Source organism: Sinocyclocheilus grahami, unplaced genomic scaffold (assembly GCF_001515645.1).
Source record: "Sinocyclocheilus grahami isolate Dianchi unplaced genomic scaffold, SAMN03320097.WGS_v1.1 scaffold1493.1, whole genome shotgun sequence".
Lineage (NCBI taxonomy): Eukaryota > Metazoa > Chordata > Actinopteri > Cypriniformes > Cyprinidae > Sinocyclocheilus > Sinocyclocheilus grahami.
The window spans coordinates 163,223-174,764 of record NW_015506672.1 but is presented as its reverse complement, the minus strand read 5'-3'; the positions used below and the strand labels follow the sequence as shown (position 1 = coordinate 174,764).

The 11,542-nt window shown below is 37.0% G+C and overlaps 2 protein-coding genes and 2 non-coding genes across 9 annotated transcripts in view; all 4 read right to left on the bottom strand.

Moving 5' to 3' along the window:
• Positions 1 to 1,006: 1,006 nt before the first annotated feature.
• On the bottom strand, positions 1,007 to 7,189 carry LOC107570697 (methionine adenosyltransferase 2 subunit beta-like). Of its 4 annotated transcripts, none has more exons than XM_016256959.1 (7): positions 7,071 to 7,189; positions 4,069 to 4,263; positions 3,823 to 3,937; positions 3,591 to 3,737; positions 2,379 to 2,575; positions 2,063 to 2,176; positions 1,007 to 1,790 (listed from the first exon to the last, which is right to left on the bottom strand). In XM_016256959.1, the coding sequence occupies exons 1-7, from the start codon at positions 7,098 to 7,100 to the stop codon at positions 1,614 to 1,616; spliced, it is 975 nt and encodes a 324-aa protein (XP_016112445.1). In that variant the 5' UTR covers positions 7,101 to 7,189; the 3' UTR covers positions 1,007 to 1,613. The 4 variants fall into 4 exon arrangements, with proteins under 4 accessions (XP_016112445.1, XP_016112443.1, XP_016112446.1 ...); XM_016256957.1 differs by lacking the exon at positions 7,071 to 7,189 and adding an exon at positions 6,289 to 6,530; XM_016256960.1 differs by having other exon boundaries at positions 1,008 to 1,790; positions 2,379 to 2,572.
• A 274-nt stretch (positions 7,190 to 7,463) lies between these two features.
• trnav-aac (transfer RNA valine (anticodon AAC)) lies at positions 7,464 to 7,536 on the bottom strand. The gene has a single exon. It is a non-coding gene; the product is annotated as a tRNA-Val (tRNA).
• Positions 7,537 to 9,502: 1,966 nt separating this feature from the next.
• Positions 9,503 to 9,575, bottom strand: trnav-cac (transfer RNA valine (anticodon CAC)). Its single transcript has one exon. It is a non-coding gene; the product is annotated as a tRNA-Val (tRNA).
• Positions 9,576 to 10,942: 1,367 nt separating this feature from the next.
• Positions 10,943 to 11,542, bottom strand: part of LOC107570695 (collagen alpha-1(XXIII) chain-like) — a 128,111-nt gene continuing 127,511 nt past the window's right edge. For all 3 annotated transcript variants that reach the window (XM_016256952.1, XM_016256954.1, XM_016256953.1), the window contains 2 exons: positions 11,337 to 11,375; positions 10,943 to 11,192 (listed from right to left, as the gene is read on the bottom strand). In XM_016256952.1, the coding sequence (XP_016112438.1) occupies positions 11,190 to 11,192; positions 11,337 to 11,375 (42 nt within the window). In that variant the 3' untranslated portion in view covers positions 10,943 to 11,189. The remainder of the gene's footprint in view (positions 11,193 to 11,336; positions 11,376 to 11,542) is intronic.

Genomic DNA, 11,542 nt, shown 5'->3' with positions numbered 1-11,542 from the left:
ATAATATCTAATATTTCATAAGAATATTGATACATAATTTGTTTTCCTATTCAATTCTTTTGTCTCCCAAAATGTATAATAAACATGCTTTTAGTCCTGGTGTCCTCTACAGTGGACATGTATGAAATCAAGTCCTGTTTCATAACGGGAAGTCATATTTTGATTTGAAACCCCATAACATTTTCCTGAGATGTCAATTTGAAAATGAATCAGATTTCAAATATAATTACAAAATATTATCATATTTCCATGAGGATGTACAATTTTATCACTAAATTAATGTCAGCCATTTTTAAAAACCAAGGAGAGGGAGTGGTCATGGTGAAACAGCCAATCATTTGGTATCTGTGGACAGCCCTGAATGTGCTCTGCACAGGACATCCAGACTTAAAACTGTGACATGTGAGGTCTCAGAGAAATTCACTCAAATATAATGTCCACTACAGAGGCAAAAACTCCATAGCTGGGTCTCAGGAGGATATTACTAATGATAATATAAGATATTGTAAGAAACCATATCCGACTATCAGAAATGCTCTGATTAATCCCAGGCATTTAAACATTATTAATTATACCTTGATTACACAATGGCAAGGTAATAAACATGTTTTTAAACATCTTTTGACATTTTAAATACATATTACTGTAATTTTATGTAACAGGATTGACTATTTTTAAAGTTATAGCAAAGCAAATAATAAAACAAAATCTTACAGAATTTATCAAATGCATTATCTAGTAATACCAAATATGTCATTTTTAGAGGATTATGCAATTAAGGATCTGGCTTTTGTTAGGTAAAGGGATCTTTAAAAAACCAGCAGGACGAAGGGAACTTTAATCATTTCATCAATTGTGAATTTGAGAAGAACAAAAAAAATGGTCATCATTTACATTTACAGAATTTATGTTTATACAGTAATAATGAGGCAGGGTTACTGGCATACCTTTTAAGCCACAATGTCTTGACCCTGTGCTTGTGGAACAAAGTAATATGATGTTATAATTGCTGCGGTTATCTCAAAGTGTTTGTAGCATTATCTATCCTTAAATGACACTCCTGTTACATAAAGTATCAAGTTTATGCCATTATTAAAAAAAAAAAAAAAGAGTAATAAAAACGTAAATTAAAAAAAGAAAATCAACTTTAATGATCAAGAGAGAAAGGCTTGATTTTCTCAAGCTTCCCGGTACTTCATTCATATTGCATTCTTTTGTCCTCAAGTAAATGTCTGATTTGTATTTTTTAAAGGAAAAAAGAGGGAACGGCAGAAACTGAGGATCTCATCTGTTCCTTTATCAAACATTCATGTCTTCAACTTGCCATTTACATAAAGTAATACATTTTAGGAAAGAAACATCAAGTACAGTCAAGGCCAGACTTATTAACCCGCAGTGCAAATCGCACAGAAACACATAAAGGTGAAATACCTGTTGGCTGAAATAAATGTATACTTGAACATCAAACAAAGCTGCTGGACTTGTAAAAAGCGTGGACCTGTTTTAATTCAGGACTGTGAAATAGGATTGGTGCTTCAGTGAAATAGTGAAATGCTAAACATTTAAAGAGTGTGGCCCTGTTTTCTTCTGGAGCTTGGGACATAGTTGTTGCCTTAGTGAAAGACAGTCTGCCTCCATCGTTTGTCATGCTGGAAGGGCCAGAGGCTGTCCCTTATGGCAGTCTTGAAAGGGGTGGGCTCCACACTCAGGCCGAGGAGCTCCAAACGTGAGCACTCTAACTGGGCGTTTTGTGGCCTTTGGGCCCCTGCACCAGCAGGCTGCTCTGTCATCTACACACACACATACATATACCAGGTTAATGAACAAAAGAGATCAAAATGGATCATACCTAAACCAAAGTTAAGAGAAAAGATGTGACATTAAGGATTTCTTCAACTAGAAGGCTGAAGGTTTACATGAACAGACTACATTCTACATATAGCTGTAGCATGCATGTGCTTACAGGCAAGGGTAAGGACTGCACTGTATATACAGACTGTACTGACTGTAGGAAGGACAGAGGATATATTGAGGGGATCTTTTCAGCTTTTTGTTTACTCACTGGTATTAGATGACTGCTGGGCAGGTTGAAAGCGTCTGCTATTGCACAGGCCATCTCATATTTGGTCATCTGCTCTTTGGCAGAGTAATGGAAGATTCCACGCAGTGACGGGTCCTGAGGGCAACAGAAACTTGCTGTATTGAAATGAGTGGTTAAGGTGATTCTGGACTTAACTAGCTCCAGTAGATCATATATTGTGCATGCATTTTCTACACAGGGACACCAATAGTTACTTTGGTGACTTTTAGTTTAATCCAGTTCTTGACCTAAACATAGCTTGACACCCCTGCTATAAAGTCTACACCAAGCGGCTCACCTGAAGGGCTCTCTCAGCCATGTTCCGACAGACATGTGCCACATCATTAGTGTAAGTGGGGAAGCGCTGCTGACAGTGGTCTATGGTGCAGCTCTCAGCGCCCTCCTGAACACGGTCCCACAACACGGTCACTGCGCTCTCTTCAACCTTCTCCACCTCTCCAAACAGAATGGGCACTCGTAGTACAGCTGCGCCTGCTCAGAGCAACAGACAGAGAACAGAGATTGTTTTTAAAGGGAATAAACATTTTATGCACTCCTAATAATATAGTAGCAGGCTTACCTCTATAAAATGGCAGACAGTACTGTATCTTATTTGATTTGCAAATTTCTAAGGCCTCTAAATTATCAACATGATCAAAACTTTGCTGAAAAAAACTGTTACACACAATCTACTACATGCCTTCTGTCATCTGACTGACAGTTTTATACTTTTTTGGAAGTAAAGTGCCTTTTATAGTATAATTCTAATAAATGTCCCACTTCAGGTTGTGGTACACATGTCTTTTTGCTGTGAAATCTTTACAGATTTTTATAAAGTAAATATAAGAATAACTTCTATATCGTTAGTAATAGTTCAAGACACTTAATGGACTGAAGCAACTTAAAGGGATAGTTCACCTTCAGTTGCTGGTCCCCTTTGACTTGCATAGTGTTTTTTTTTCATACTATGGACATCAATGCGGACCAGCAACTGAAGGTGAACTATCCCTTTAAGTTTGGTTGATTATCCATACATCATTTTTGATGTAATATATCAAATATGATACATCAGGCTATTGAGAAATGTTTATTTGTACATCTCTCAATCAACTTTGTATTGCATTGCACTATGTTTGCCCCCACAATAAAACCTAAAGAGATTTTATCTTAAAATTTAAAATTTAAATATAATCTTATTTTGGCATATTATTGGGAGACGTAAAGAGACAACTGATATGCAATTATATCCAGTGTTATAAAGATCTCTCTGATTTACATTACAAGCTATAAAAATTCCACCTTAATTTTGGCCATATAAATAAGATCTGCACCAAACAGCATATTTGTGATCAGTTTGGGCATCTGAATAAAATTGAGGCATTTTTCCTCAAGTATGGTATCCATATTGCCCTATAACATATTATATGAGCTGTCAAATCCTGATCAAAAAAACTTTTTTATGATTTGTCCTGGTTTAGAGCCTTTCAGATGTGGTTCAAAAACATCATACCTGGGCAGTGTCTGAGAATCTCCCTTTCACCCTCTAGCTTGGACTTCCCATATAAATTCAAAGGATTGGGAGCATCGTTTTCTCCATAGGGAGGATTACGTCCATCAAAAACGTAATCTGTGCTGATGTAGATTAGGAAGATGCCACCTGTGGGAAAGGATTATGAACTTTACTGAGCAAATGTGCATTTTTTAAAAAACTATATCTAACACAGATTTGTCACTCTGCTAACCTGCTTCTTTGGCCAGAGAAGCACATGCATGCACATTCAGGTTTATGGCTGCTTCAGTATGACGCTCCACCACATCTGGCCTCCTCTCAGCAGCACAGTGCACAATGACATGAGGCTGACATTCACAAAATAAAGAAAAATACTTTTGACACATCAAACATGGACTGTATGGACTAAAAATAAATAAATGTGTTGGTGGTAGAAGAATAGTAGTGGGTGATCTTACTGGTTAGGGTAATGAGTTACCTGAAACCCCTGAATGACCCCTCGCACTGCGTCTTCATCCAGGAGATTACACTTCAGGAAACAAGGCCGGGCACGGTTGTAGCCAGACCCCAAAGCATCCCAGTCATTGTTCTTGAACTCTTTGTAAACAGCACGGCCCAGTAGCCCTGTGGCTCCAGTCACAAGCACACGCCGGTATGGAGTGTAGACTTCATTCTAAATGACAGAACCAAGTAAATTTACCCTAAAAGTATGCATGTACAACGTTTGCATTGTATGCATGCACTCTGCTAAGTTTTGCACATTTTCATCTGCAAGATGTCAGATGTTAAATAAACATTTAGATACTGTTTTTAAGATATTTATGGTTTAGAATGTATGTGAAACTACTTTGTTTATTAGATGTTTGTAGTAGGCAACAGATGCTTTCCAGATGAAGCAATCTGGGTGAGTGGCATGTTTCTTAATTTATAACTGTTGGACAGATAAATTAATGGAACACAGTACATAACACAAATGTTCCTTGTATCTGTTAGATGTTTGTAGTGGACAACAAGCTGGGTGAGTAGCATGTTTTCTTAATAATTGATAATTGTTGGAAAAGTTAATCAATGGGTGCATTTTATAACGCACATGAGTGCTGTGTCTATGATATGATATGTTTTGTTTTATTTATTTATTTTAAATACTGGATAGAACGATATCAAGTCCGAGGTGTGATTGACAATCAAAAGAACCAATGAGAGTCGCCCCTCACAGAATCTAGACACGCCCCTACAACATCATTGGCAGTTGATATCAATTCGCGAGGTCTAATCAATGACAACTGATGAGGAAAGCCAGTGTCGTCGATGAGTATTTGGGTTTTTGCGACCACTCTGCAAACAGCAAAACAACTGAAGAAAGATAAGATATATTACAAAGTTCTTGAGAAGTATCTAGCTATCGACGTGTTGATGAGCTGTACTAGTGAAGTTAAAGTTTAGAACTGTAAGTGGAGTACGTACTGGACGACATACAATTTACCTCAGATGATGGATAGTCGCTTGTTTCAATGTGTGAGGTAGGCTAACTTATAAACACGTTGTCTTGGTAATTTAAATTAGCTGTGTTGGTATTTACAGTTTACTAATTCCACTTTTTAGACCAAGAACTGGACGTAAGCTACATTAGTGGATTTATATTTGTAACAGAACGGACGATATTGTGTTTGTATTATACGACTGTTATAAGCTTATGATGATATAGAAATTGCCCTGGAACATTATATCGGTGTTAAACTAGCAGCTTCATACGTGAACAAACGCCCCTAACCTTCCTCAACCAGCTAACCCCAGTCTAAAACAAAAAGGAAAGAACCTTTTTTTTAATACAAATGTCGTGTTCGTTATTTATACAATCTGCAGACTCTTGAAACCTGCAGCCTCACAAGCTGACACTCGAAGTTTCTCGATGCTGTTGTGCAGTCGATGCTGAAGCTGCTGCGCTCAGGTGTTTATTAGCCCCTGAAGCGCCACCCTCAGGACATTTAGTGGATTTTGGTTGTTTGGTAGTAGTAACATTTTTACCAATTTGTAAACAGAATTGACTGAAAATCACAAATATGTTTATGAGTACCTCCAGTTATTCTGTAAAGCTTGTCTGGGGATGGAGCTTAGTGAAGGGTCATTACAACAGCCTCTCATTATAGATGTTCACAGTCAATTTACACACGTTATTTGCAAAGATTATATTTTTGCTTTAGACAGACATGCATTTTTAATTACAGTTTACTGATTTGAATTTGTACAGGTGAAATTTGGTTTTGCATAGTTTTATATCTGCTCTCGAGCACTGCAACTCTATATCAACTGACTTGCATCTAGACACTTGAAATTGGTTAATGGGATTAACCTACAGATGGCACTGTACACATCAGTACCTCACAGCAGTTTTAATATGCCAAAAATGAAAAATATCACAATAAGCACTAATGTCCAAGTTGTCAGGTAGCACGCATGTTCCTTATAGTTTAAAGTGCTGGTATTAATCAATTCAAACATGATCAGTTGCGTTCACCTGCTCGTCACAACTGAAACTAAACTATGCCTTAACAATAACACGATTTGTATTTCATTTTGTGTTAAACAAAACATTACACAGAACGGGTCGCCTTGGATTATAAGGCATTCATTTGAATTAAACTTGCTTTGGCTTGTATACCATGGATGGGCTTCCTTAGAAATGGACCAACAGTCTTACCTGAACAAGCTCAACGTGCCCGGGTGTAAAATGTATCTTAAGCTCTTTATCTCTGATACTCATTTCAGTGTGGCTACAGTTATCATATCCTGGAGGAGAGACCTCTATTTTTAATGCGCCACTCAATCCTTAAACCCTCTTGGAACGGCTGGCTCGTGCTGTCAAATTAGGCCCGCGTCCGGTATGATCTATAGAACATACGCACGCAAGGCTGACGTCTGTTTATGTTCTGCAGATTAGTGAATCTCTATGGCATCCTTGCAGCGTAAACGGCAGCTTTTGACCAAAACAAAGACAAGTGTTCTAGCGCATCATAGCTGCGAACTTTTGCGCAGTTCCTATGCGGCTGAGTTTCGCGTTAGTTCGCGTAAGCCGTTTTATCTACCAAAGTCTTGCAGTATCTAAGACTATAGTAAATATAACATGTCGCCATATTCGCAAGTGAATTTGTCATAGGAATGACAAAATACTGAAACACTCTATAGGAGTAAAACTTTAAAACAGATTAAAGGCAGAATAAGAACGAGTTCCTCGAAATAGACAGAATGCTAATGGCCATGAAACGTTTCCAAGCAGCTTGAAACCGTACATATTTCGTTTTCACTCAGAAACGCAGATTTCTATATAATAAACGTCGTTTTAATAAACCAAAGAATAGAATTAACTGCTTTATTAGCTTCATACAGAGATGTAGCTTAAATTTTCTAAAGAACATATATACATTAAAGGCTAACAGTTACATTAAATCACACAAATGCAATTTAAATCCGTTTAAAATGTACCTGATCATCCCCGTAGTTAAAACCAGGCATATTTGGAATATATGCAAGTGTAGTGTGAAGCCTTTAGCATGAAAATGTTATTTCATGTCCTTGTTCCGCAGCTACAGTGGTGAGTTCAGAATAAAAGTCCTGCTGCGTGTTCGGATAGAAGTCCCACATTTTTATTTTCTATTTATGTTTATTATTCATTTATTTAATTATTTATTTGAAGAGAAGAGAAGATCTGATTTTATCCCAGTTAAATTAAGTAATTAACAAAATATTATAGTTACAACAATATTTAAAACACTTTTTTTCTCTTTCTTTTTAGGGATAATGGTTGACGTTATATTTGTATGCTAAAATGTTTCCGGTCTGTGTATTTAACTGGAGTTCCTTAGGAGGGAAAAATGTTGTTTCCGCCCGGTTTCGAACCGGGGACCTTTCGCGTGTTAGGCGAACGTGATAACCACTACACTACGGAAACCTTGTGCAAGGGGTTATGGGTAACATCTATTTTGTCAACGGTCTGTCCAACAAACCTAAATTTTTCTTTTTTTTAAATGATGTTTTACTGCTTGGAAAGTAGAGATCTGCACATTTTCTTTGTTATTATTCCTTCTTTTATTGTTTATAATATGTGTATTTCTGTGTATTTTCTTTTTAAATGTTTTTAATTAAGTTTCTTATTCTCACCAAGGCTAAATATAATAAAAGCAGTAATATTTTGTGATATATTATTACAATAAAAAAAAAAAAAAAACGATTTTCTATTTGAATATATTTTAAAATGTAATTTATTCCTGTGATTCAAAGCTGAAAATTCAGCAGCTAGTACTCCAGTCTTTGGTGTCAAATGATCCTTCAGAAATCATTCTAATGAATTCTAATAAATCATTCTAATGCTCAATTATTGTTGGTGCCCAGTTATGAATAATGGTTTGTAGTATTGTCAATGTTAAAGGGGTCATATGATGCTTTTTTAAAGATCATTATTTTGTGTATTTGGTGTAACAGAATATGTTGACATGCTTTAATGTTCAAAAAACACAATATTTTTCAAATACTGTACATTATTGTAGGTCCTCTATGCCCCGCCTCTCTCAAACACTTTGTTTTCTACAAAGTCCCTCCTTCCGACAAGCGCAGTCTGCTCTGATTGGCCAGCTGACCCAGTGCATCGTGATTGGCCAAACACCGCAAGCACTCGTCGGAAATGTAATGCCCCTTACCATAATCGCGAGCTTCATCTTTCAAAATAAATGTAAAGACAGAGCCCGAAAGGGGAACAGATTTGCGTGACAGACACAAGCGCTATACACGAGCCACGGTTAAGACAGCTGACTCCACTGTGATGTGACCCTTCCCCCCCCCTCTCTCTCTCTCGCTCACGCACACACACGATGCGCAAAACTCTGCATTTGAAGTCAGTAGCAAATACTTAAACTAATAACAAAACAGTAGCTGATTCAGAAGCGCCAGATTGTCATAGCAAGTCAGAATTACCTCCTCTCCTAGGCTCACAAAACGGTCGTCCATAAAATGCATTGCTGTTCTGTTGTAAGTAATCTTAAAGATTCCTAAATGCATCTACTTTCGGAAGGCCAAATAAAGTGCTTTTGCTTTTATCTAGAAACACACAGCGTCTCCCTGACATGGCTGCTTCAACACTAACTGCGGTTACTGAAACCACGCCTTCCTTCTTTGCATGAACATTTGGGCAGCATTACGCAAATATTTCCACGTAGTGAGGTAGATATGTGGGGGCGTGTTAGAACGAGCCGTTTAGGGGGGCGTGGCAGAGTCTTAACTTTGCTAAAAAATATCTCTTTGGTTTTGAGACTTTAGTCTTTGCAACTTCAGGGATCTTATCCATGCACAATCAGCTTGTAACACTCCAAAGAGAAAGGAAAACTTGAAATCGCATCATATGACCCCTTTAAAAACAATTTTTGCTGCTTAATATTTTGTGGAAACGGTCTTTTCAGGATTCTAAAATAACTTAAAAGTTCAACAGCATTAATTTGAAATAGAATCTTTTGTAACATTATAAATGTTTTTACTGTGACTTTTGATCATTTTAATGCATATATCTGCTGAATAAAAGCATTCATTTGTATTAAAACCACACACAGACACATAACCCAAACATTTGAATGATAGTAATCATGGTTTCTGTATAAATATTAAGTAGCACTGTTTTCAACATTAATAATAATAAGAAATGTTTCTTAGAAATTCAGCTTCTTAAAAATAATAATAACTGCAGCAAATCAGTGTATTATTTTAAGAGCCTTGGGGCACTTAAGAGACTTAATTACAAACATATAAAAATGTTAATGTTTTAAAACTTTTGACAGGTACTGTACTGTTAAATATATCAGTAAAGGTAGGCAGTAAAACAAAAAGTTAGGTAAAACAATTAAGGATGTTTTATTCCAAGAAAAAGTGGTTGTTTCCGCCCGGTTTCGAACCGGGGACCTTTCGCGTGTGAGGCGAACGTGATAACCACTACACTACGGAAACCACATGTTTAAATTGCCTTGCATATGTTGTGATGTTTATAAGTGAGAATTAGCTAGAGCATATTATTTGAATAATAATTTGAAGCAGGTAGTACATAATTGACTTGGATTTGGATTTTAGCTACACATAATGGAGTATTAGTAATAAGCCACTGATTTAATTAGATTTAAAAGTATTTTCTGCATTAATAAAACATCTATTCTACTAGGAATTTAACACACTAAAGCCATAAAGATACTTTACACATGAATGCAAATGGGAATATTTGGCTATAACTCTATCAGTAGTGTTTGATCTCTCAACAAACTTATTGTGCGTTATTGTGGCAGTAACACACCTCAGTACTCAGTACAGCGGTAGAGTTCAAAGAGTTGGTCTTGATATGGTTTTATTCCAGATGTGGTGTTAATAAGGTAGTATAAACATTTCAAATGTAACTAACTTGCTCATCAAAGTCTGACACATTTGGCAGCACATGAAACTGATTTGTGTAGCTAGAAACATTTGCGTTGTTGTACTTGTGTAAAGTACATTTAGAGCACAAGAATGTTAAATCTTTCTCTTAAACAAACTGCTGTAATTAAACATTTCCATATTTTACAAAATTTGAACAAAACAGAGTGAGGGGAAAACAACTGAACGTAAAACACAGTGCACGGTATTCAGACAATAAATCATGCAAGCCTTTAAATGTAAAAATTATACATTTTATTTACACAAACTTTGCATAATGCTCATTGAGGTTGCAGACAACCTCATGAATAAAAAACCAACCATAAACAAAACATGAATAAGAGACCAAAGTTGTTGTAGTTTATGAGGGATCTTATAAACAGACAAGACTTACAATGACAACTTTACATGATATCAGTTATTATACTTTTTTCCACCTCTCCACTGGTGTATTTTACCGAGAAATGGAACAAAAGACAGTAAGCTGTTTCCTGTTAACCAAGTGAAAAGAGTTTCCTGAGTACAGATTTGTCCATATGTACACCAGTACAAATCCAGTGCAATGTCCACATTGCGTTTCTCCCTGTAGTACAGGTGAGCCCTTTCATTGGAAACATCCAGCTGAACTGGCAAAGCATACTCTCTCCGTATATCCCATTCAGTGTCCTTTAGGGCTGAGATGGGTGCTTGGCTTTGCCACCCTGCCCTGAAGCCTCTTCCTTTCAAAGCAAACATTTAGCAAAGAATGGGTGGGGTTGGTTGGTTCAAATGACGCCCAGGAAAGTAAGACAGCCACTGAAGAAGTGATCATTTGCAGACACATTGGTCAGTCTGTTAGAAAGTTCAGGGTTATGTTCTCACCTTAAAGACTGCAGCAGCATTCTCTGTGCATCCACAAGCATTGAGTTCATGTCTCTTCTTAATATCAGTACAGTCTCAGCACCTATGATGCTCGCTTCATTGCTTTTCTACACTTGATATTGTGGCAGTGGAGAGCGTCTGTTTTGTTAATGCAGCGATACAGATATAATTTTTTGCAAGGGCTCCCATATGAAAACCCAATTTATTAAATAAGAGATGACTAAAAAATTGGGAGTAAAAGCTAATTTTACTTGCAAAATATATATCAATATGTACAAACTCCATGCTCCAGGTTAGTCATTACTGCAAGAAACAATAGGAGAAAACTGTTAGAAGACACAAAAAGGAAGCGGTCACTGCAGTCATAATACAATATCATATCCTCACTATTATGGTGGGAAAACTAGTAGGACTCATAGTTTCTCCACATCACATATATAATTATACCTTATGCCAGCATCCTGGTATGGGCAGCCCATCGCGCCCCTGCAAATAAAGAGAAGGAAATCAATGATTTCCAACAGCTCTTACTGATGAAGTGGGGAGGAATGAGGGGATCACACATGAAACCTGCCACCAATGATTGTGTGAGACTAAAGGAAGCACTCTGAAGCCCAAAGGGGGGGGGGGGGGGGGGGCAGGGGGGAAAACTC

What these genes read in the sequence shown, in the direction of transcription:
- LOC107570697 (XM_016256957.1), bottom strand. Translation starts at nt 6,351, where the DNA reads ATGAGTATCAGAGATAAAGAGCTTAAGATACATTTTACACCCGGGCAC. An exon ending in GGCACGTTGAGCTTGTTCAG is followed by an intron (nt 4,264 to 6,288) that starts GTAAGACTGTTG and finishes TCTGTCATTTAG; the next exon opens with AATGAAGTCTACACTCCATA. An exon ending in CCAGCAGTCATCTAATACCA is followed by an intron (nt 1,791 to 2,062) that starts GTGAGTAAACAA and finishes GTGTGTGTGTAG; the next exon opens with ATGACAGAGCAGCCTGCTGG.